We start from the raw sequence: 22564 nt of genomic DNA, 5'->3' as shown, positions 1-22564 counted from the left end.
TTTCTGCCAGTTTCCTGAACTGAACATTTGTACTGTTCTGCCAGAAAAAGCTGTATTTGTAGATGAGGAAAATGCATGAGCAACTAGAAACAGGAACTTTTGCATTCCTAGACAGGGTTTCCCACATCAAAATTTAGACTTATTTTGGAACACACAAAGTTATTCAGGAATAATTTGTCTGGAAAAGTTGCTTGCACAGGCACTAACTGCACTCATGCAGTTCAGATAATCATTCCAGTAAAACAGTCAGAGTCATAAACAAAGTAGTGTAAAAAATACAGTGAGAACTTTGCTTAGATTAAGCTTGTGTAAAAGCACACAACCAAAGCTGAGTTTCTTTATGACTACCTGCAGCAGTGCTTAACCAAGTGTTAAAGAAGGGCAACAGATGATTATTAGGATCAGCCATGTATTCCTCCTTCTGAATTATTGCAGAGCCTGGTTTTTAAGACCCTGTGAGAACACTAACTGAAGGTAACCCGGGGGTGAACTCAGGATTAAACAGCAGTCATGCTATGTGATTGCTAAAACTCTGTCACCAGGATTTTTTAAAGTGAAAACAGCACATACTGAATGACCAAACCAAGCATTTACACAAGCAGTTTTCAACAGATCATGGCTTGGGGAAATTTAAGGTTTGAGTTATATTCAGGTGACTTGTTCCAAACTCAGGACAGAGAAGCCCTCTTTACCAAGCTCACAAAATCTTTGAAGATCGTACCTCTGTCTCTTGTTTTCTTTTCCACGGAGCAAAGAGTCTAGTAGTTTGATCAGAACCAACACTGATGATAAACTCTCCTTCTGGATCCCACTTTACATCCTCTACACTGTTAAAATGTCCTGAAATCACAACTTCTGGAGTCCATTCTTTCTATTAAAAAGTCACCAAAGAAGCAAGTAGTTTTCAATTGACTGATTGGCATATTCTAACCAAAATAAAAGTATCAACATCCTTATTAAGAACGCAAAAAAAAAAAAAAAATTTGAAAACAGCAAATTATTAGAACTCAGAGTGGCTAAAGAGACATAAATACTGATTTATTGCTCCAGTCTAAAAGAAACTTCTGTTACTGGTTCAGCTGCCACTTATGAACAAAGTACAACCACAAAGGAGTTCAGCCTATTCCACTGACTTTATGGTTCCCACAAGGAAGGAACAGGTTATAGAGCCTGGGAGATTGCAACCTCCCTACTATGCAGGAGTGAGACTCCTACAGAATATTATATTCAGAGGACTATTTCAATCATTAATTTTAAATTGTACTGTTACACTTTTCTTTTAACAATAGAACTTACCTCAAGTGACATCTAAGTGTAGTTCTTTTAAGTACTACTAATAACAAAAAACCAACATACCTTATTAACTGCAGCCTGTTTCCAAAGGTGTAGTGCTCCATGAAAAGCATGAGCAATGATCATTGAACCATCTGGACTAAACTGGCAGTCAAAAAATCCGAGGGTATTGCCACCCACTTCACCTACCCGCACCTGAATTAATGATCAGAAGTGAAATATCCATGAAAATGGCCTTCCATTCATATGAACTCACCCTAATCTCATGAGATGAAATTTTAGCTATAGGCAAGAGTTCACATTACACACAAAAAATACATTTAAAGAATATTTTAATTGCAACGTTAAGCACTAAAATATTATGGGAATTAAAGCTGCATGCCACTTTAATGGAGCCTCCCTTCATGAACATCTCACAATAGCATCTTGCTCAATCCCCCAGGGGAAAGAAAACACTACACTAGATGAGACGGGAACCCAATCTTTCTATGTTTCAGTCCAGTCTGTTGGATGCAACAGTTTCTTATCATCTTTTGCCTTGCTATTGCTCTGTTGCACTAAATGGAAAAGTGGTCGAAAGGAACAGTAGTTCCCAATTACTTCCCCTCCTCCCTTAATTTCCATGATTCACTACCATATTTCCACTTCCCTGTTTCTCCATGAATCCCTGCAATTTGCTCCACATTCCTTCTGTGGCATATTTTGGCCTCTGTTTTGTGCTTCCCTTGAGACTTTGCATGCATGTATGCATATATTTATTCAAGATATAAGACCACAATTCCTTTCAAGCGGAACTCTTAACAATTCCCCCATTATTATACAGCTGCTTTTAAGATCACAATGAAATGAATCTATACCTCATTCTAAATGGCAGCGTGGACTACTGTGTCCATTTTAATAGCACTCAATTAAAAAAATACCACTCATATGGAAGTGACTTTGATATGCCATGCTAGAAGCAGAATTCTAGTCTCACCTCTGAGCAGGGGAATGATTTTGAAGACTTCTTGTTCATCATATCAAAATGAAAGAGAGAAAATAGGATGTTCCCTTTGTACGCTTCCTACAGGCTTCCAGCTCAGGTTTCCCTCCCTCAATTCAAAAAGGATTGTTGCAGTTAAAATGTCTGATCTGAACTGCAAGCTGCACATTTGAGGTCTAACCAATGCAAACGGAATGTAAAAAGAAATAGTAACAACTTACAACAAGCTTTACTGCACAAACCATTTTTAGAAGCTTGTAAATTTAGCCACAACTAAGCATTACAACTAGGGACAGCAAATCTATGTGATCACCCTATTATGAACTAATTTCTACTTCAAGTAGAAAGGCACAAGAACTTTTCAATGGAACAGAGGAAAAATTAAATACACTACTGTAATTCTCTTTTTTTCACCCAAGAGAGGATTAGAACTTCCTTTGTGACAGGAAAGATCATAAACAATGGCTGACATAACCCAACACAAACAATTTCAGCCGAACTATTGCAATTTGGAAAAGCAAGTCAACTGAAAACAAAGACATCTACCAAAGCACTAGATAAATCTGGTTGTACTACTTGTTCATTTAGGATGATCCACATTAGAACAGTGTTCAAAATACTACAGTGAAATGTGAGTATCCAGCTCAAATGGAATAAAAACCTAATGACACAGCCTGCAAACAAGTTACTGTGAGTAAAACCAGGCTTGCGAATTGCGTGCCAGCTGCTCTGTAGTAACTGCTTGGGTGCACATTCCCACAAGGATTAACTACAAATAATTCAGGAGGGTTTCTTTCTCTTCTTACCAGGAGTACACAGCATGTATTACTATGCAGCACCTGGCTTGCTATGAGATGAATGACAGTTGAGCATAAACTCCCCTTAGAAACTCCCCAATATGGTAATAAGAGAGCAAACAAGCAATAAAAATCGTATTGCATCACATAATTTTTGAAAAAATATAGTTTTACTCGCAACACATCATCAGAATAAGTATTTTTGCAAGAAAATGCTTTTGCCTTTCTCTCCCAGCATTTTATAGCGTTTTTGTTCCTTACAGTACACATACGATGCTGGAAATGCAACTTGAATACAGTACATATTGTGAAAAAGACTGACACTTGCCTGTTCTAGCCAGACTCCAGATTCCTTATCGGGTTCCCAGATGATCACAGTTTTGTCCATTGATGCAGACAATATCCTCATTGGTTGTTGCATGCTGCCATCTACAGTACAAGGAAAACGATTACCCTACAACCTATGAGAATACTTTCTAAGAGAATTTGGTCATACTGAAATCTAAACACACTACGAAAATTGTTCAGCATCAGACACATGCAATGCAGTACTTAAATGCCAGACTTAACAGGCTCTAAGTTCTTGCCAGGCATTCATTAGGAGGTATTGTATTTTTCAGCCATAATCTCCTAAAGGAAATGTAAAACATGTACATGAGAACAACCATATTCTACTGTTTATTCACTCCAAACTGATATTGAAACAAATGTAATTTGAAGGAAAAGGTAGAGCTTCACAGAGAGACTGCATAGCAGTTCTCAGTTCTATTCCTCAAATAAGTTTTTACTGAGAGATTTACAGTTTAAAACAAAATAATCTCTATGCCAGTATTCACTGAGGGGGGTTCTAAAGTGTTAGATTCATTACAGACTTCAATAGACTCTAGCACCTTGTAATACATACAGTAGTAAGGACTGCTCCCCAAAATGCAGTGAAACACTCCAGACAACTGCCCAACACAGCCAGAATGGGGAAAAAGGAACTGGTTCATCGCACAGTTGCAAAACCCATAGGAGAACCACTGAGGAACCTTTCTTGAGAATAGAGACATTGGTGGGCATCGCATGAGGTGGTATCTTATGGCAGCACCAGACCTCCTACCCTCTGCATTGAGAATATGTCTGTCCAGATCAGTCTGCCTCTACTGAGGAAAATCTATTTTGGGGAACCCAAGATTGGGCAGGCCACAGAACGCAAGCAGCTGCACGTATGCAGAAGCATGATGTAAAGACACCTGGAAAACTTAACGGTCTAACAGGACAGTTTTTCAGATGCAGTGCAAGACTTGCATGCCTATACTGCACCTAAACCTTGCTTTAACAGGCAAAATCTTTTATTGGTGTCTAAAAAAAGTTAAAGAGCAGGTAACTAAGCCAATATTTCTAAAGCAAGTCCTGTGTCTTTCACTACAGGTATTTTGACATTCTAATTGCACTCTACTGTTCAAGTGTTGTATATACACTGACAAAGCTGTGCTTTGTACTGGTGAAGTCACCTGTCATCAGTAACTCCAAAACGTCTCAGAAAAAAAGGCACCTTTACCAATACAAACACAGAAGGGCGTTCCGATTGTGCAAGCACGTCAAACCAACAATCTCCGTCTCTTACATGCCAGGCAGACACACACCAGCAAATCAGTACTGCAAACAAGGCTGTCAGAACTTACGGATTTAAAAAGAAAGATAAAGACTAGGGCAAAATGAGAAATTGAACTCTAAATAACAATTTTTTCAATGAGAGTCTGCATTAATGCCTTAAAGATACATGCTAGAGAAAACTGATACTCGAGGAATCCCTGGCATGTTATATTAATGCACGGAAGACCGAAGATTAATCTTCTGAATGTTGCTATTTGTCCCTTTCTACTCCAAGAAAAACAAAGGAGCGCTCTTGAGTTAATGCTTACCTTCTGAAGAACAGACATTTCAAATACATGTATCAAGGTAAACTATTACAGCTATTAATTCATACTGATTAAACTAATTTGTACTCCATAAACAACAAATCAACTACAACAAAGCCAGTACAGCTCAGTTATTTCATTCATTAAAGAAAACACAAGTAAAAGGCAACATCCATTTACTTATAAAACATTATTTGCAGAATTTAAACATTTTCATAGTCCACAGTGACAAGTGAACACGCAAACACAATACAAAGACATCTGACTGTACTCGATGTATACAACACTTAACTGCTAAGTGTTTGGTATCTTTTTACCTTTGGAAAATGAAGGTTGCCAGTGAACTGCATACACCCAGTTTTCATGACCAGCCAACACCGACTCCAAAGTAACTGCATATGTTGTATCAGTATCTAACACAAATCAGAGAAAAGCACATTTCTTTCTAAAAGCCAAGAAAGACCGGGTCATTTCTGATATCTTCAGTGAAAAAAAATCAACTGCTTTCATCATCTACCAATATCTCAATAGCCTATTGACACTGAACAGCTCCTTGAAAATCTACTTTGCCACAAGCCCTGAGTACCAGATTGACGCTAAGAGGTCAGCCTATTGCCTCATAGTGGTATCACAGAATTCCTGGAGAACTCTCAAGAAATTTTGAAATAAATGCTCCGACATTGGCTCTACCCATACTCTTAAGCATATTTACATCTCCAGATGACTGTAAATACAAGCATTAAGATACTTCAAACAATGAATCAGGATTTGCAGCAAGTAGCGAGCACTTTTTACACATAACATCATACAAATTTCATATTACCTGAATTGCCTAATAATTTACCCTACAATGTCAGCATTGAGAACCTCTGATGCTACAGTGCTCAAACAGTATGTTAAATAACCATAAAGTAAGCTTGCACATACTCATCTGTTCTCTCCAGTACTTTTCTATGGTTTAAGAAACAATAACACCTCTTAATGCATTGAATTCAAAAGAAAGTTAAAGGTATGCTATTAAACTGGAGGAGAACTGCACAACAGCTTACCTCCCACAGACAAATACATCTCCTATATACTGCATTTGGAACATGTGTAACAATGCATGTTGATGTTAAGCTCTCTCACTGCTTTACCATTTTTTGTAACGCATCATTAACTTTACATAGTCACAGCTTTAAAACAATAACTCCACTTTTTCTAACAGCTGAATAAAAATAACGCAGCCAAACTGGTCTCAGATTCTTTTAATACAAGAAACAAACCAAATTAGATGGTAACCATCTTGTTAGCTCCCCTGAAACCACAAACACATACACAAGTGAAAAGTTGTGCACGAGAATTACAGCTCTTACCTACCTTTGACAGTAAAAACATTCTCTTTCAGTCTTATGGAATTATCTTCAGTTTCTGGAAGTTGTTTTGATTTTGTACACACTTTCCAAATTCTTATCAAACAATCCTGAGCACAGCTTGCTAAGAAAAGGTCTTCACCTATTCGGTTTAAAAAAAAAAAAAAAAAAAAGAGCCATGTTCTCATTGCTTTTTCACTGCAACTACTGCCATGACTAACCTACCATCTTTCCAAACATGCACTACAGCATTATCCTAATTTTTCCTGTTCTACACAGTATAATAAGCTGCTGTTTCATTTTAAAATCAACTCACTCTCCCATTTCAAACTCTCTACTAGTTTATAACACACTGACTATGGACATTTCCCTGCTTATAAGACATGGAAGACATGGTAAATACTGTACATATTGTACATATACTTCCCTACTACTTGTGGCCTTCGCTCTCGAAATTCTGACAGCCTCAATACTCTTCAAGAACTCCTTTCCTCCTTTGCTTTCTTCAGGATTGTAACATCCTCTAATTCTGTCTACTTTATTTTTGCCATTGCAAGAACTATTTGATTAGTCAACATCTGAACAGGATCTCCTCTTAATCTCCTATTCTTAAAAAAAAAAAAAAAAAAAAAGGAGGGCGGGGAGGAGAAGAAAAGTACTACTGTACTATTTCCCCCTACTTTCCCCGCTTTGAAAAAGCAGCCAACTCTTCCTCACTCAGATACAGACATTTGCATATTGAAAAGGACAAGTTGTTAAAACTCCTGTTTGTTTGCATTTAGGTACCAGTCAAGTAAACATACTTGAAGCAAGCAAGACAAAATGAGGGATGTGGTGTCCTTTATCAATCCTACTGTAGCCATAATTTTGATTAACTAAAATGTAACTATAGTATAGGTTCAACAATTCTTATGTTTTAACAGGACACGGTGTTTTATCTTGATTTTTAATATTTGTAGCACCATCTCAGGGAAAAAAAAAATCACAACCACAAGAGCTTAGCTGCTACAGTGCATCAAAGCTATCTGTTGGAGGGGTAAAACAGTAGTACTGTCATTAAACCAGCATTCCACTTTATTCATCTTTCATACTGACCACAGACGGCCCATTCAATGCCTCTTATCCAATCTTCATGGCCAGGGAGTATTAAGGCTTTCTGAAACTGAATAAAAATTCCTGTTACATCACAGAAATGCACTTAATTACTATGCACATATCAGCAATTAGCTTTGGATTTTCAAGTCTTTTACATCTCCAGCTTCTATTATTTGAAACTGGAAAAATAAGCTGCTGCTAAGGATTGTAATTTATTGGTAAGAATCTAAATAGGCCTTTTTTGGTTTTACTACCATTGGGTAAACGTGTCACATTATGGCACTTCCCACATATAAGCAGGAAAGAATGAGAATTTAAGGTGCTCACCTTCAAGAGGCTACAGTCTCTCTATGATACAGATGAAATTTTTTTTAAGTTTATCAGGCTTACAGTGGTACAGAAAGAGTAACATAACGCAGGTATGACATCGTAAATAATTTCTATGATGTGTGAAGTGGATGCAATTGCAGATGATGTGGAAAAAGAACACAGGTAAAATCAAGTGGAAAAAGAAGAGTAGATGAAATTATTTTGAAATTATTTCAATAATTAATTTGTAATATAATACTATTCATAAGAATATATTACAAACACTCATCGGGCTAGAAATATTCCCTACATTTCTTAAGTTTATTGACTAACTTTCTAAGGAAGGTATACATCAAGAACTGTATCTGCTGATGGAAAACTCTGCATGAACACAGGCTCAAGAACACAGGAATGCAAACATAGTCTGGACTCCCTTTTAAGAACTTAATTAGTAGTATATTTTCATTCATAACATATATAATATTACCATTTTATTTTGATTCAATTAAGGTGCAAGTGCTTACTGCTCACTTAGCATTTAAACCATTTTTAATTTTCCTTTGCCCAGAAAAAGCCCTACTTCCATGACATTTTTTGATCCCCAAATTGACTTAAAATGTCTGAAATAACCATTACAGTTAAAACGTTAGTGTAGTTTAGTATGAATAAGTATCACATTATTTCTGCCATTATGTTCTGCTAAATCCCTTACCTAGGCCTACTAAGTGTTAAGATTAAATGATAGCCTCTGCTATCAGCAGAAGTCTGCAACTGAGGTCTCTCTCCCTATCTGAAAAGACAGACAAAGACAAACAGAAAGAAAGAAAAAAGCCTTTCTCATTGCGCTGCTGCTCTTTCTCAAAATCTCTGTCTTCGGCTTCAGAGGAGATGGTGAGCAAAAAGATCTCACCCAAAGGAAAAATTTGTAGAAGTATGAAAAATGAGTATTAAAAAAACCATACTCAGAAACCAGTGCCCCTCTCTTTGGTCCGATGTTCCCAATGTTCTCCAAAATTGCCTTCAACAACGTTACTCAGCTTCTCCTTGTTCTACATGTGCAGTCTTAATGTTACAAAACGATCTGTATATGAGATACACGACCAGAATAGCTTAACAGAAACTTCCAAATCGGAAAGTTTTGGTCTTAAGAACGTGTTCTCACAGCCACCTAAGCCTCATTTGGCTAGTCACTTCTGCACTCACTGGCACTTCTGGATGTGGCATTCTAGATAGATGTTAAGCACCCAACTGGTTATGTGTAAATAAAGGCAGGAACAGCCCAGGAAGCGAGATCAAACATTGAGCTAAAGGTTTTTCTGAAGACTACATGTTTCTGGCAAAACATTTAAAAAAAAAAAAAAAAACACAAACACTTTTTAGCAATTCATATTTCAGATAACAGATAAAACACCTATTTATTCATTCATTTATATGATCCTTGACATAACACTCTGTATTTCACATTCACCAAGGTTAGTTGGCAAATTTATTCCCAACTGAAAGATTGGTTCAGGCTGAACTGTTGCTAACATTCTTGTCTTTTATGGTTCCTTTTATGTTAAACAGCGTGCATCTCCTGAAACTTGACTTTAATATTCATCTAAACACACATCTAATCACTTTCCTATTTTTAATTTCAAGTTGTTGTGTTTTGTTTTGGTTTTTTTTTTTTAAAATTACCCTCATCGTCTCACATCAAAGAGAACTATTAATAAAAGCAGACATTTGTTTTCTCTTTAAAGAGTAAAACTAATTACTTTGAGGTTATTAATACCACCCCCGGTTTCTAAGTCATTTCCCATATAGGCTTTTAGGCACTACTTAGCCTCAAGTCAAGCATGCAGTTCTTTTCTGCTATAGAACAAGCATTCACTCAAAATCTTTAAGATAGTGTTTCCCATAAAAATTGTCCACTGAAACTGAGCAAGAAGTATGTTATGCCTTCTGCTTAGGTTTTTTGTATTGTTTTTGCCATTTTCTTTGAAGCCTGTCCCTTGGTATCACACGTTCAGTTTGTTCAGATGTATTCTGTTCTAAAACTGCATCAATTTAAAGCCTCGTGCAGATGCACATGGTCATTATTTTTAAATGATTCAGTCAAAGTTTTTATTATTGCCTAGGTTATATTTACAAGTATTTTGATCTGTCATTCTTCTCATTTTTACAGATTTTGTTTCTATAGTCTCATATTTCTCCTTTTTTATTTCAGTTTTCCCCTTGGTCCTCACTGGATACATAAGAAATTACATTACCAACAGTTAAATCTAACAACAGCTCATGGCCCAACTCACCTACTTCACAGGCTTTCCCATGTTTCTTAACTAATCTCTGAACATTTTTGCATAGCAGCAATCTGGTCTCTTTTCTTTTAGGCAAAGAATAAAGCTGTTCTGTAGGTAGCAGAATTAATGAAGCCAGGTTGTCTGTGGACATGCTCAGCACACCCTGCACAACTAACGCTGCCCACACTTCAGGCACATGTCCTTCAGGACCAGGCTGGTAGTATTGTTTGGCAAATTTGGCAACAGAGGTCCAAGTCTTCTCATTTTTTCCCCACCGGACACTAGATGTGATATCCCTCCTCTATCAGCTGTTAATCTCATTGAATTAGAAAGAGTCTGAATTACCTTTGAGTCTCTTATTCACTTTTCAATTAGGCCAAATTATTTGGGGGAAACATAGTCAAACATGCACTGCAAAATCCTCTCACAGAAACCAAGTTCAACATAGAAATGTTTTGTTTTAAAGCTCTATTTTGATCATCTGGTTTACTTACTTTCCCTCCACAGGCCTGTAATATCTCAAGCAGAAAGACATATAATGGTTTCTGAAAGATTTTTCCCTGGGTACTTTTATAAATCAATACCCTCTTTCAAGAACTCAGAAAAGCAAAGAGCTCATTTTCTCTCTACTGCTTAACACAGTAACGGATCTCTGGGTAGAGAGTCTTAAAGGATTTGAAGCCTGCCCACTCAATTTCAAAAACCAAGAAGGTTTTAATGAACAAATATATTTCAGCTGTAAAATTAATAAGTTTACCAAAAGGCAGCCTGAATCAGCTAACTGAAGATGCCTCATCCTCCCTCAGAGTATAACAGTGCCCTGCAAGTTTCATTAGAACATCCCATTATGAACTTGCATTCTACCTTCGGGTTCATACAATCTTTTTTAGGATGTTAACTAAAGGAAGAGGTTCCCAAGAGTCACAATTAACAGGACAGAGCTACAGGCCCTTACCAGTGAGGGAATGATGCAGAAGTTTAGATTCTAATCACTCTTCTACACTCAGTTCTAGCAAAAAATGTCAGGACAACAGTAACACTTCCTTTGAATACCTTTAAAAGTACTACAGAAGCCATAAAAAATGTGTCAGCAGATTTGAGAGAACCTGACTAATGAGGAGAACCTGCCTTTAGCAGCTAGGAAGGAATTTATGTCAGAAGGCTCGCAAGGATGTTTTCATTCTTTTAATAGCTGTAATGCACTACACGGGCACTCTTACTCCACATGGAATCAAATTTGGGCTCTTCTCTTTGAGGTCTGTGCAGTCTACTTAGTTAAAAGAGATGTTCTGGCAAGTTAAGAGAGACACCAACCAGAAGTCCCACCTCATTTAAAAAAAGAGAGACTCTGAATGCCAGCTCTGCCAGGACAGCTGGTGAAAATACTTCCTAAAATTGAAGGTGTGAAAAATAACATGTGTAAAATATGAGAAAATTCCTCACCCCTTGTATGAATAAAGTTTCCTACATCCAAAAAAAAAGACAGCACCATAAACAAGCTCCATCTTCAGCTTCATAAGCAAGTTTATTCCAGCTACCTTCCTTTATCCTCCACAGACTGACCGCATTTGAGAATGGCTAAGAATGTTGTTATACTCAAAAGTTTGGTCAACAACTGGCAAAATAAGTTATGCATCTCTGAACATTTTTGGCAGTCAAACTGCATATTATTTATTAATCTGAACCATACAAGAAAACAAGTTCCAGATTTTGAATGAGGAAAATCAACTGCACAGCCCCTGAGATAAAGGTCTTTCTTTAGCACATTGAGAATCATGAGTGGCATGATTCTGCCATTGCTAATTCCCAGAGAATGTCATTAAATGGATTTAACTCATGAGCTACATAGGAGGAAAAAAAAAAAAAAAAAAAAGCACTAAAGAAAGCAACCCTTCTTTCCTGCTTAGTAGTCAAGAAATCAATTAACATAGCAGATAAAGGACAAAGTATTTATCTTACTGACAACAAAAAATAAATAAAAATCTTATTATTGTATATGGCAGCGTGAACAGGCAAAATTATCTATAAAGTAGCTTTTATCTCTCTCAAAAAGCAAGGAGGAGTATCTATTCTTTAATCTCTAAGGGGACTGTGTCTGAACAAACCCAGAAGAGTAAGTGGTTCCTACATATGTCAGTTTCAATGGGGATTTCTGAATGTTCAGTTTATTGGTGTATTGGGGCCAGTGTTTGTGATTTGAGGGGGTTTTTTTAAGGGAATGATAGAGAGAAAGAAGTGGCATTGACTTCTGTTTTGCAAAACAGTCATTCAACACATGCTTTAGAGTCTAACAAAATTTCTGAACAGATGCAAGAGAGGACAGAATGTCTTTGTAGTGCTCCAAAGGAACATTTATCTGTATGAAAAACTAAAGATTGCCAGCTTCTGAATAATACATGAAAAATGTGTGTGCTTTCAGAAGACCAGAGATTCCTTCAAATACTTCTTTCGACCTTCATAAGCATTCAGCACAAAGGGCATACTTAGCAACAAACATCCAATTCCACAGATAGAAATCAGATCAGTTTTATTGTAAGAATGTATAGACTGAAACTAACATCATTTCCATATGAACCATTCAATGCATGGATACTCAATAAAGAAGAACAGTCATAGCTATTTTGTATCAGTGGGAATAGAAACACAGGCTATCTTCACACAGGGAAAAAAAAAACGACAGAAAAACTAACACTTTTATGCACGGAATCCAACTTCAACATTCTGTATGTGCATTTCATCATTACCTAGAAAAATGGATGAACTATTTGACAGAGGTAGTTTTATGTGACGGCTATCTAGAGACAGATAACAGTTATTGAACAACCTCAAAAAAAAATCAGCAGCACGTGAAAAGAAGCAGAACTGAGTAATGTCATGAGCAAGAGACAAAAACTGTGATTACCTGACCATTCTGCTGTATAAACAAATTTATTTTGCAGTCATCACCACCACAAGCCAGTATTGGTACTGGAAAGGAGAAAAAAAAAAGTCTTCATTACTCAAGTTACAAAACCTACTGTTATAGGATATGAAAAGTTATGTAATTAACACAAAAATCAATATAGTATCAATAAATATATTAATACAAACAGAGAGGCAAGGATGATACCACTTTTTTTGTGTTTTCTAAATTAGACACCTAATACTATTTGAAATAAACTAGTATCTCAAGAACACAAAACTCAGAAGTTATTTTGGGATGGAAACAATATCTACAAATACTTAAGATGCTAAAGTGTAGTTTCCTTCAAGCTTACATATCTGCAGGAAGTTCAAGTATTAGAGATTTTTAATTAATTATGTTTATTTTATTGATATCAACAGGCATTTGCTCTAAATACAAAAGGAGCAAGCAGCAAAACAAAATGACTCAGAACTAATACAGTTCAAGTTCCTAAATCAACTCAAATCAATATACAGATGGAGTTAGCGTAATTATTATACAGGAAATAAAAAGACCAAAAAAGGAAAACAGACCACCGCTCACAAGGATATGAAAGCAATTAACATTTTTACACACCTACTCAAGTCTTGAGTAGTAATTTACTTCTATGAGTATCTAGAAAGTGCACAAAACACGGAAGTCTATCCAATCAAACCAGACAAAGTTATGTCTAAGTGGAAAACAAGAGAAGTCAGGCAGTGTATTAGTTCATCTCTCCCACAGAAGATGATGGGGAAAAATAGTTAACCCTTACTCCACTCTTTTTGGGTCATAAAGATGAAGTAGTACTGCTAGGGACAGAAACATTAGAAGAAAAGGAATTAATTAGAAAATTATGAAGATACAAGTTATCAGGGCTAGACATTTGCATTTCTTATGTCTGGGTAGAAAACAAAATATTAACTTTCACTAAAATCAACTACTTCATTTAAAACTAAAAATTGACTTGATAAACTAAAAATTGACTTGAATATTCATAAGAAGTTTATGCTCTAATTTCCTCCTTCTGTCTGTACCAAATCTGTGCCTAGTTATCTGCTGCTCCTCTCACACTTCTAAGTCACATTTCACCTTCTTACACCTCCATCACCTGCTGCTTCTCACCAACCTAAGTCACATTTCACCTCCATCTCCTCCTTGCCTTACATGGGGACAAAAAAAGACTGCTTTGGACTGCAGGTAATGAGCTGTTTTGAAAGAAGACCTGCTCTTCAGGTCCACAGAAACTGGGCAAGAGTGAGGGGTATTTTTCCCCACAAAATACGATACAATGTATGTTCTTGGAGCCTGTAATATCCTTTCCTGAGATATACACTTTATGGCCCTTTACAGTAATTCATACTTACTCAATGGAGTCAAAGTTTGACTAATAAAAACAAGACGAGAATTATGATCTAGTCCCTGTATCAGAAAAATGCAAATGCGTTCACTCAAAACATTGTATCAAGTAGTATATAACTGGCAAAAACAGACTATTATATAGGTTTTTTACATAAATGCTCTAGAGTAATAGAATTTGGATCTGATTGAGATAGTCTTGCAAAGGAAATAGAAAAAAAAAAAAAGAGTTGGAAACTGCGGTCCAATTACGATGGGGACAATACAACTGGCAAATCTTTTTCAAGTTCACTCACTCTCTTTCTGACCTGTTCCAATTCAGTTCTGAGGAGACAATTCTTATTTGTCAGAGGCCAAGCTACAGCACCACAATTACCCAGGTGGTAGGAAGAATCACAGTATATGACAAAAGAGCTGATCAAGGTCTGTAAAAGAGTAAATCCTATTCCCAGTATTTTAGAAGCAGAGTTGCTGCAGACATTGCAAGGCAAAAAAAACAACCAAACAAAACAGTAGGAAGCTTTTTTCCAAGATTCAGAAAACAACTGTAAAGAAACTCCTTAACTAAGAGACTGCCAGTAAAGTGCTTAAGCTATACTCCAGCTGCAAATGATTGTTCAGGTTTTTATGAGCAGTTTATTGGCTTTCCCCATTTGACTTCTTCATAAAAATGTTCTTACCTTTTTTTTTTTTTAAAATCATTTTTTTTCAAGGACAATCAGTTAAAATAGTAGTCATCATGAACTTCAATATCTTTTGAAAGTTAAAGCATCCATTACATACGAATCAATTTTCAATGCAAGCTTTAAATTTCTTTGCTTGGTGAAATTAGAGGTTACTATAAATGCTTCTAGTTCAGGAGAGTAGTTTACGACTTTCAGAAAAGTAATTCTGTATTTAAATCCTGACTTAAGAATTGCAGATTGTCCTCAAGAGAAAAGCTTCTTTAAATCTTAATACAGCTGCCAACATAGCCTTCATAAAGATTTCAGAGCAACTCCTAAAGTTATCATAGATCATTTTTCCTTGAAGCTCATTAAAATTCCAAATTGCCATTACAGATTAATGTTTCTGACAAAATGATCAGCAGTGAGATTTTTAATAATATATTTTAGGCTACTTTATTTAGATTCCAGAATTAACATACTCCTCTGAACAAAAACAGTTCAGTTGTATGGACTACTATGTCAGGTTTAGGAAGAAAACACAGAACATGGCTATGCTGTATTAAAAGCCCCTTTATGGATTTCTAGGGGAAACATTTCTAACCATATATTTATGGTTCAAAATCTGAACTGTTTCTTGATAATTTTAGCGGCACAGATCATTCATATTGGAACTGGCATTCAAAACATGAATGTATAGGATTTTTTTTTTAAATTTCCGTTCCAAACCTATGCAAATAATTTCTCATTTGAAAATAATTTCAGTTCTTCAGAAAAGTAAAGTACTCTTTCAGGTTATGAGCACTGTGCTGTTTTGGATAACTAATTTGAATTGGGATGGGAAAAGGTCATGATAAAGGATTGTCCTGCTCTGAATGCAACTTTAAGCAACAGTGGGTTTTGGGGACTCTGGGAGATTTTCACAGCAAAACAAAACGCTTGCTATTCCATCATTTAAAGAAGATTCGAGCAGTCCATGCAATTTTGGTTTCAGAAGCCTTTAGTTTTAAGAATTAATATGATCATCTTCATTTAAGATTTTTCCAAAATAAATGGTCACTTCTCTTATATACAAGATGATTTCAACGTTAAACAGATGCACTACTCGAGTGTTACAGTGAGAATTTCTTACCTGTACAGTATTATAAATGAAGAAGTAATCTATTGCTTTTCAATATGAATTTTATACTCATTAAACTGGCACCACAGACACTTTAACAAAAATTCACACGGGAGGTAATGATTTTAATTTACCCTCAAGCCTTTTAACTTCATCTCAACAACCACCTGTTAGTATATTGGGGGGGGGGGGCGGGGAGAGAGAGAGAGGTTTAAAGTTCTTCAGTGGTGCAGACCCTGCTTTTGATATCAGACACACTCTGGAAATGGACATTAGCATTTCCAGATGGGATGACGCATCTTGATAGAGATTTCATATCTCCCAGAATTATCACAAGCCAAAGAATAAAATAAGCTTCTGTATAACTGCTCTGGAGGCATACAATCAAACAACACATCAGCATGGAACACATGCAGCCGATAGTTGAAAACTCCAGATAGAGTAAGAAACTTTAGTACTTTTTTTCTTGGGAGCCTGTCATTCCTACATCCAGGTGAAAAGCTCTAACAATACTTAAACACAAACCTAACTCGACATATGTATCTGGCTTGTATTGCAGTAGAGAATACATTTAGTTTTATAAAAAATACCTTCTACAGATTTGCAACAGAAGAATATGTCTGCAGCAGGCCACAAAATCTGAACATTTATGTTAGTAGGAAACTATTATATAAACCATACTGAACAGTCATGTTAAACTTGTTCAGCATCTAAATGTTTTCACTTAAGACTGAAGAGGTGATAAACACCGCTTGTTAATCTGCAGTTTTTGATGCAGGCATGCAGATTCTTTTTCTGGATCTTGCCCTTCAATCCAAACAACAAGAACAAACATGAGCAGCAGCACAACAAGGAGTGGGTGAAACTAACAGCACTGCCCTACCCCATTCACTTACAGGCCTGTTACCCCCTTTTTTTTTTACTCTGTCTCAGAGTTCAACTAAAGAAGTCCATTTGAGCATCATTTTGAAGACACTGTAATCAGCCAGTATTCTTCTAATTGCTAAGAAGAGTTCAGTGAAAATCTTTAAATACAAGCAGCAGCTTAGGCTGATTCCATAGAAAACAAGAACTATGGCACAAGGGTCTGGAGTCGGTCAAATGAAAATCCTGTTACACATTAAGGGGATTTCTTAGATTTTACATTTCCTGCACTGATATTCAAGATGTGCAGCTGTACTTACCACTGCTGCCAGGCAAGAAGGATAAGCAGACATCCATAACAAATCCATTTCCAAACTGCAGAATTTCAATGCATTTAGCTGGAAAACAAGAACAGACAGTGTTGATCTCATTCATTGTAAGTATTACAGTTACACTGTCATTTCCTCTTGTCATTATGTAGTTAAAATTTCCAATTCAATTTTATTTTAAGGGGCTGAAAAAATTCTATGCTTTTCAAGAACCTAAATAATAATGTTATCTTCTGAAATTTATCCAGAGTTAGCTGAGTTAGAAGATAAGTCACTATTCTCCACTGACTATTAAAGTTGTACAGCTTCACTGTGGTAACATATCAGAAGTGATAAATATTGCAAATTATATCCTGTGGCAACAGCATTCACTACACAGAAAGCTAAAACTGAATCCATTTGCTACAAGAGCAGACAGAGAGATGAGCAAAAACCAGCCTTCCTGCAAACACCCCTGTGATCCTAGAAGTGGTTAAACCGGTAAGCCATCAAGATCAGAGTAACCAACAGGGTAGACGAAAAACCTCTGTACTGAAGCAGAATTTAAAAAAAATTGGTCCTTCCACCACTGGAACCCACAACAGCAAGACAAAAAGGAAAGGACAGGACTTCATGGTGTTCTTTGGGAGTGAGAGACGTGCCTTCCAGAACACAGGACTGAAGACTGGCAACTCTCACCTATTTCTCTCATGTAGGCAGGGCAATGGGAAATCCTCAAGTACACCAGATAAGGAAGAAAGTAGCTTGAGAGATGCAGTCAGTACAACTCAACTAGCAAATAACACTTCAAATCTAGATTATCCACCCTATTTATTTCTTATGTATTTCAAAGAGCTGTTCTTCCATGTGTCCATGCAAGGGCCTAGTTCACCAGAAGGTCAAGATCCTATTATCCCAAATTTAATTGGACTCAAGTCAATAGTAACAAACAAGTGACTAGTTTAACCTCACCTTTCTAATGCCAGCATTAATCATTTTACTAAGTAATTTTACTTCACACACACATACAGCTAGTCTGCCCCAACGTTACAGGGCAAAATGATGGTTCAGATTAACAGATTCTGAATACATATTAAAAAAAAAAAAAAAAAAAAAATCAGCCAATACATCACTGATGAAAAACAAAGATAAATCATTCTGCAGAACAAATCTGACCCAAAGCTGTTAACCTAGTATAACCCTCAGCTTTCAAATAGCAATACAGTGGTGTACCAGAGTTTGAAGAGAAATCAATGTAGTTGCATTAAAAGATGTTAGTATTTAGTCAAGTACTTCAATGGATAAGCATTTATCATTTTTATTAAGCCAGTATGTTGTCCCTAATATTAAAAAAAAGAAGTTACCTTCTGAACCATGCCGAGACCAGATTCTCACAGTAGAGTCAGAAGCTGCAGAAGCTATTAGAAGGTTTAAGTCAGGTTCATCTGACTGGTAGACAGCATCCACAGCACAAACAGCTTCAGCATGGCCTTTGAGAGGAATGCTTTTCACAAGCTGAACACATCAGAAAGTTTTACAAAGTTTTAAATTCCAGTAACTTATCTGACAGAATTTTTAAAGCCATTTTAAGAAATAAAATAATTTAGTACTGAAAACAAGTTGTATACCTGTGATGGCAGAGCATCTGCCATGCTATGCTTAAGCTATAGCATATTCCAGGAAAACGCAGAGAAGGAATACAGCAGTAATGACTACTAATTTGGTAAGATTTTGTTCAAAGCTGAACAAAATTAAATGTCCCTGTGTACACTATACAAACCTCACCATTCCTTGAGGACAGCTGGAAATAGTATAGAAGTTAAGAAGAGCAGTTTTCCTTCCTTTTCTCCTTCTCTTGCCCCTCACCCTAAGGAACATCTCATGAAAGTTTGGAGAACCTTAGCGAAGGAGACAGAGCAGAGAACACAATGAAATAAGTAGCAACGATGTTTAGTGTGTTCTCGCAAATCAAAACAGCTTTTTACTCCTTCAAAATACCGACATGAAAAACAAAACCTCTAAATTTAGACTTAAGTACTTACTTTCTTAACGAATGAATACAGGTGATTCACTTTGTAATCTGTTCCTCATAAACACAAAGAGCCAAATGAGAAGCTTTTAATTCTGTGACCAGAAGTCATCCAGCATTTATCCCAACTTTGTCATAAACGCACCTGACATCTCTTTCCAAAATATAGCATGATAGGCCCCAGTAAGAATTTTCAATTGGTCCGACATAGAACTCTGCCTGGTTTTAAGAGTATGGTTTACACCATACTCCATCTTTTGCCATACGTTTTTACAGTATAAATAATAAATTAGCAGGTGTCCTTAATTTTCTCATTTTCGCTGACAAAACTCAATTGTTGCACAGATTTTTTGTTTTGTTTTGTTTTGGGGGGTTTTCTTGGTTGGTTGGAATACCTACCCCAACTTGTGTATCATTCTGGTGAGATTACCTATATACAAACACTACACTGTTACACAGATTGACTGGAAAACACTAGAAATGGATATAAAGAAATGGGGAAGAAGGCTACAGGAAATGTCCACGAAAAATGAACCTCATAGTCTGAAGATTTTAAGGCAGCTTAAAGAAAAGTACTACATAAGATCAGAAAGCTGATGACTCAAGAACGTACAAACAGCATCTTTTAGATATGTTAGACAAATCCACCTGATGACTGGCTAGCCAATTTCTTAACGAAAGCTGATTTGAAAAAAGATAAACTACAGAAAAGAAGAGATGACGTTTAAGGTAAAACATAGCATGACAGAATACCAACAATTTGAAGGAGAGGCACACGGGGTTCAATAGCTAAGGTAAAACAAAGAGATATGGATAAGAAATACAGACAAAACAGATAATTTGTGGTATGTGAGAAACGGGGCGGGGGGGGGGGGGAGCAGAGCTTTAAAAAGAGGTTATTCCTGCTTACCTGATTATTCCACGTTCCTGTTCCTGTCCCATTCCATTCCCAAAGAATGAGTTGTTTATCAGATCCACCAGAAATTAACTCTGTTTCAGAAGCTAAAAAATACATTTTGGTAAGTTTTGTGAACACTTACTTTGTAACAGCAGGCAACAACATAAGCAGTTATATTGGTTACTACTCACAAAATATCATGTGTCAACTATAAGCAAAGTTTCCATCAATGTAAAGTACAGCTAATACGAGTTGCACTGTGCAGGACAGCTTAAAAGCAAAGGTATTCTCTAAGACAACAGAAAAAGAAAAGTCACGGGAATATTTAGAGTTCAGTATGAATGTGATTAATAGATCTTTAAAAAAAGATTCTCAAATCCAGTACTGTAATTTAATATTTTCTTTTTTTGTTTGGTCTTTTTGGAAGACAGAAAAATAAAGCAAAGGAAATCTAACCCAATAGAATTCAAAGCTTCACATGAAAACATAATTCCCAAGTTCCCTGAAAATAATTTTTTTCAATCAGTTTTAAGAAGAAAAAGTTTTAGTGCAACCAGTTAAAAGGATGTCAGTTTATACCACTATTAAAGAGGAATGTTTTCATCTCAGTACTTCCCCCCAAAAAAGCAACAGGCACATTACAGTAACAGTCTAATTGACAGTCCCATTTCTCTTTGTCAACAAGTTTCTATAAATGCATAAGGGCAAGAATATGTGCCTTTGAAAAGTCTGCACTAAGCAACTTCAAAACCTGAAATTACTATCAAGCAAAAGCCTCATAAAAGTCTCAAACATTTTTATCTGAAAGAATTATTTTTTTCGTGGACGTGACCTCTATGCAACTTACAGTTTTGTAGTCCGAGATTTCTTAAAAGGCACTACAAATCGGTTTGCAAAGTCAAAGCGTGCAAAACTCCAAACCCTTAGTAAAGAGCCCAGTGGCAGCACCAGCATCATAGCCGCCCATCTGTCAGAGACACCGCAGCCCCAGGCAAAGCGGCCTCCCGGGCTGGCGCTGCCTGCGGGGCCCAGAGAAGACAGCTCCACCGGATCCCCTCGCTTACAGGGCCGCTCACCGGAGTTGGCCGGGTCAGAGTCCTGCGGAGCAGGATCATTCCTGTTAAAATCCCTGCTGGGAAGCTGGGCTGAAGGCGAGACGATGCGCTGGAAGTGCCCGCAGCTCCTTATTTCCTTCAGTTTACACCGCAGCCCCCCTGTTGCCGACCCTCCCGCCCCACCTCCCCAGCGAGGGGCAGGGCAGGGCAGCAGCGCCCGCGGCCCCAGAGGGAAGCGGCCTCAGAGGGAAGAGGCCCCGGCCCCCGCCGCGGCGGACCCCGGACCCGAGAGAACAAGGAACGGGGAGAGAAAGGCCGCGCTACTCACCGCCGTCCCGCCGGCGGACCCAGCGCACGCAGTTCACCCTGCCGGCGTGGCCGCGGAGGGCGCCGGCCGCCCGCCTCGCCTGCGGGAGAGCGAGAAAATACCAAGAGTGAGGCCGCGCTGCCGGCCCCGGCCCCGGCCCCGGCCCCGCCCCGGCCCACAGCGCCTCAGCTCACCGCCGGCTCGTAGAGGACAACGTCGCGGCAGCTGCCGAAGGCGAGGAGCCCCCCCCGGCCCCAGGACACGGCCCCGCCGCCCGCCCGGTTGGCGCAGCAGGCGACGTGACAGACTGCTACGGGCGCCGCCATCTTGCTCTCCGCCGCGTGCGTGACCTCGCGCCGCTCCCGTAGCAACGACCCCCGCGCGGCGCCCGCGGGGGCGGGGCCTGAGGCGGGAGCGGCAGGGCTGGCCTGCGGCCGGCGGGCGGTTTTTCACAAAGTTTAAAACTTCTCCCCCCCCCCCCCCCCTTTTTTTTTTTTTTTTGTGCACAGACGTTGATTCCACATGAACTAGGAAAGAGCTGGCCTGAGTATCAGGACCATGTTGTCATTATCCGTTTCTGATCCGTTTCCGTCACCTGTGAAGCCTCCCTCCGATAACGAATCGTTCTTAAATTAAGTCACTGAGTTCAGGCTGAGTTTAATATTACGGTTTATTATGATGTCCTGGAATAACTGTCATAGAAGCCCTGGGAATTTGCAACTGAGGAATGGCCAGGGGCCCAATGGGGTGATCTGAATATGTTTGAGTACCTCTATTTTTCAAGACAAAAGACAAGGTCACAGCAGATTAGAGAATTCCATCTGTTACATTTTTGGTTTTTGATTTATTGATATATTTATTACCCCCCCGTCCAAGAAATTAAAACTGAATCAAGAAAGATAAATACTTCAGTAGTATTCTAGTTTTACTTGCACAGTCATTGGCCTAAAGCAATGGGATTATGCGAGGGCATTACATTATGGATGTGCTATGAACTGTTTCAGCCATTTGGCTTCACAGGC

General features: G+C 37.9%; 1 protein-coding gene across 3 annotated transcripts in view; it reads right to left on the bottom strand.

Moving 5' to 3' along the window:
• ELP2 (elongator acetyltransferase complex subunit 2) overlaps nucleotides 1-21877 on the bottom strand; it is a 42648-nt gene extending 20771 nt beyond the window's left edge. Inside the window, exons 1-12 of one of the 3 annotated variants that reach the window (XM_087758759.1) lie at nucleotides 21737-21877; nucleotides 21564-21642; nucleotides 20193-20284; nucleotides 18618-18768; nucleotides 17266-17343; nucleotides 12917-12981; nucleotides 7424-7490; nucleotides 6336-6470; nucleotides 5294-5389; nucleotides 3401-3501; nucleotides 1357-1488; nucleotides 722-871 (exon numbers count right to left, since the gene is read on the bottom strand). In XM_087758759.1, the coding sequence (XP_087614885.1) occupies nucleotides 722-871; nucleotides 1357-1488; nucleotides 3401-3501; nucleotides 5294-5389; nucleotides 6336-6470; nucleotides 7424-7490; nucleotides 12917-12981; nucleotides 17266-17343; nucleotides 18618-18768; nucleotides 20193-20284; nucleotides 21564-21642; nucleotides 21737-21868 (1278 nt within the window). In that variant the 5' untranslated portion in view covers nucleotides 21869-21877. Of the gene's footprint in view, nucleotides 1-721; nucleotides 872-1356; nucleotides 1489-3400; nucleotides 3502-5293; nucleotides 5390-6335; nucleotides 6471-7423; nucleotides 7491-12916; nucleotides 12982-17265; nucleotides 17344-18617; nucleotides 18769-19038; nucleotides 19152-20192; nucleotides 20285-21027; nucleotides 21192-21563; nucleotides 21643-21736 lie in introns of those variants that run through there. The other 2 variants (XM_087758767.1, XM_087758763.1) reach the window with 2 other exon arrangements.
• Nucleotides 21878-22564: the final 687 nt, after the last annotated feature.

This window comes from Nipponia nippon, unplaced genomic scaffold (genome assembly GCF_047370975.1).
Source record: "Nipponia nippon isolate SJK-2023a ecotype South Korea unplaced genomic scaffold, ASM4737097v1 scaffold_1, whole genome shotgun sequence".
NCBI classification, from domain to species: domain Eukaryota; kingdom Metazoa; phylum Chordata; class Aves; order Pelecaniformes; family Threskiornithidae; genus Nipponia; species Nipponia nippon.
The sequence above is the reverse complement of the archived record's forward strand: the minus strand, read 5'-3'. Positions and strand labels throughout refer to the sequence as shown.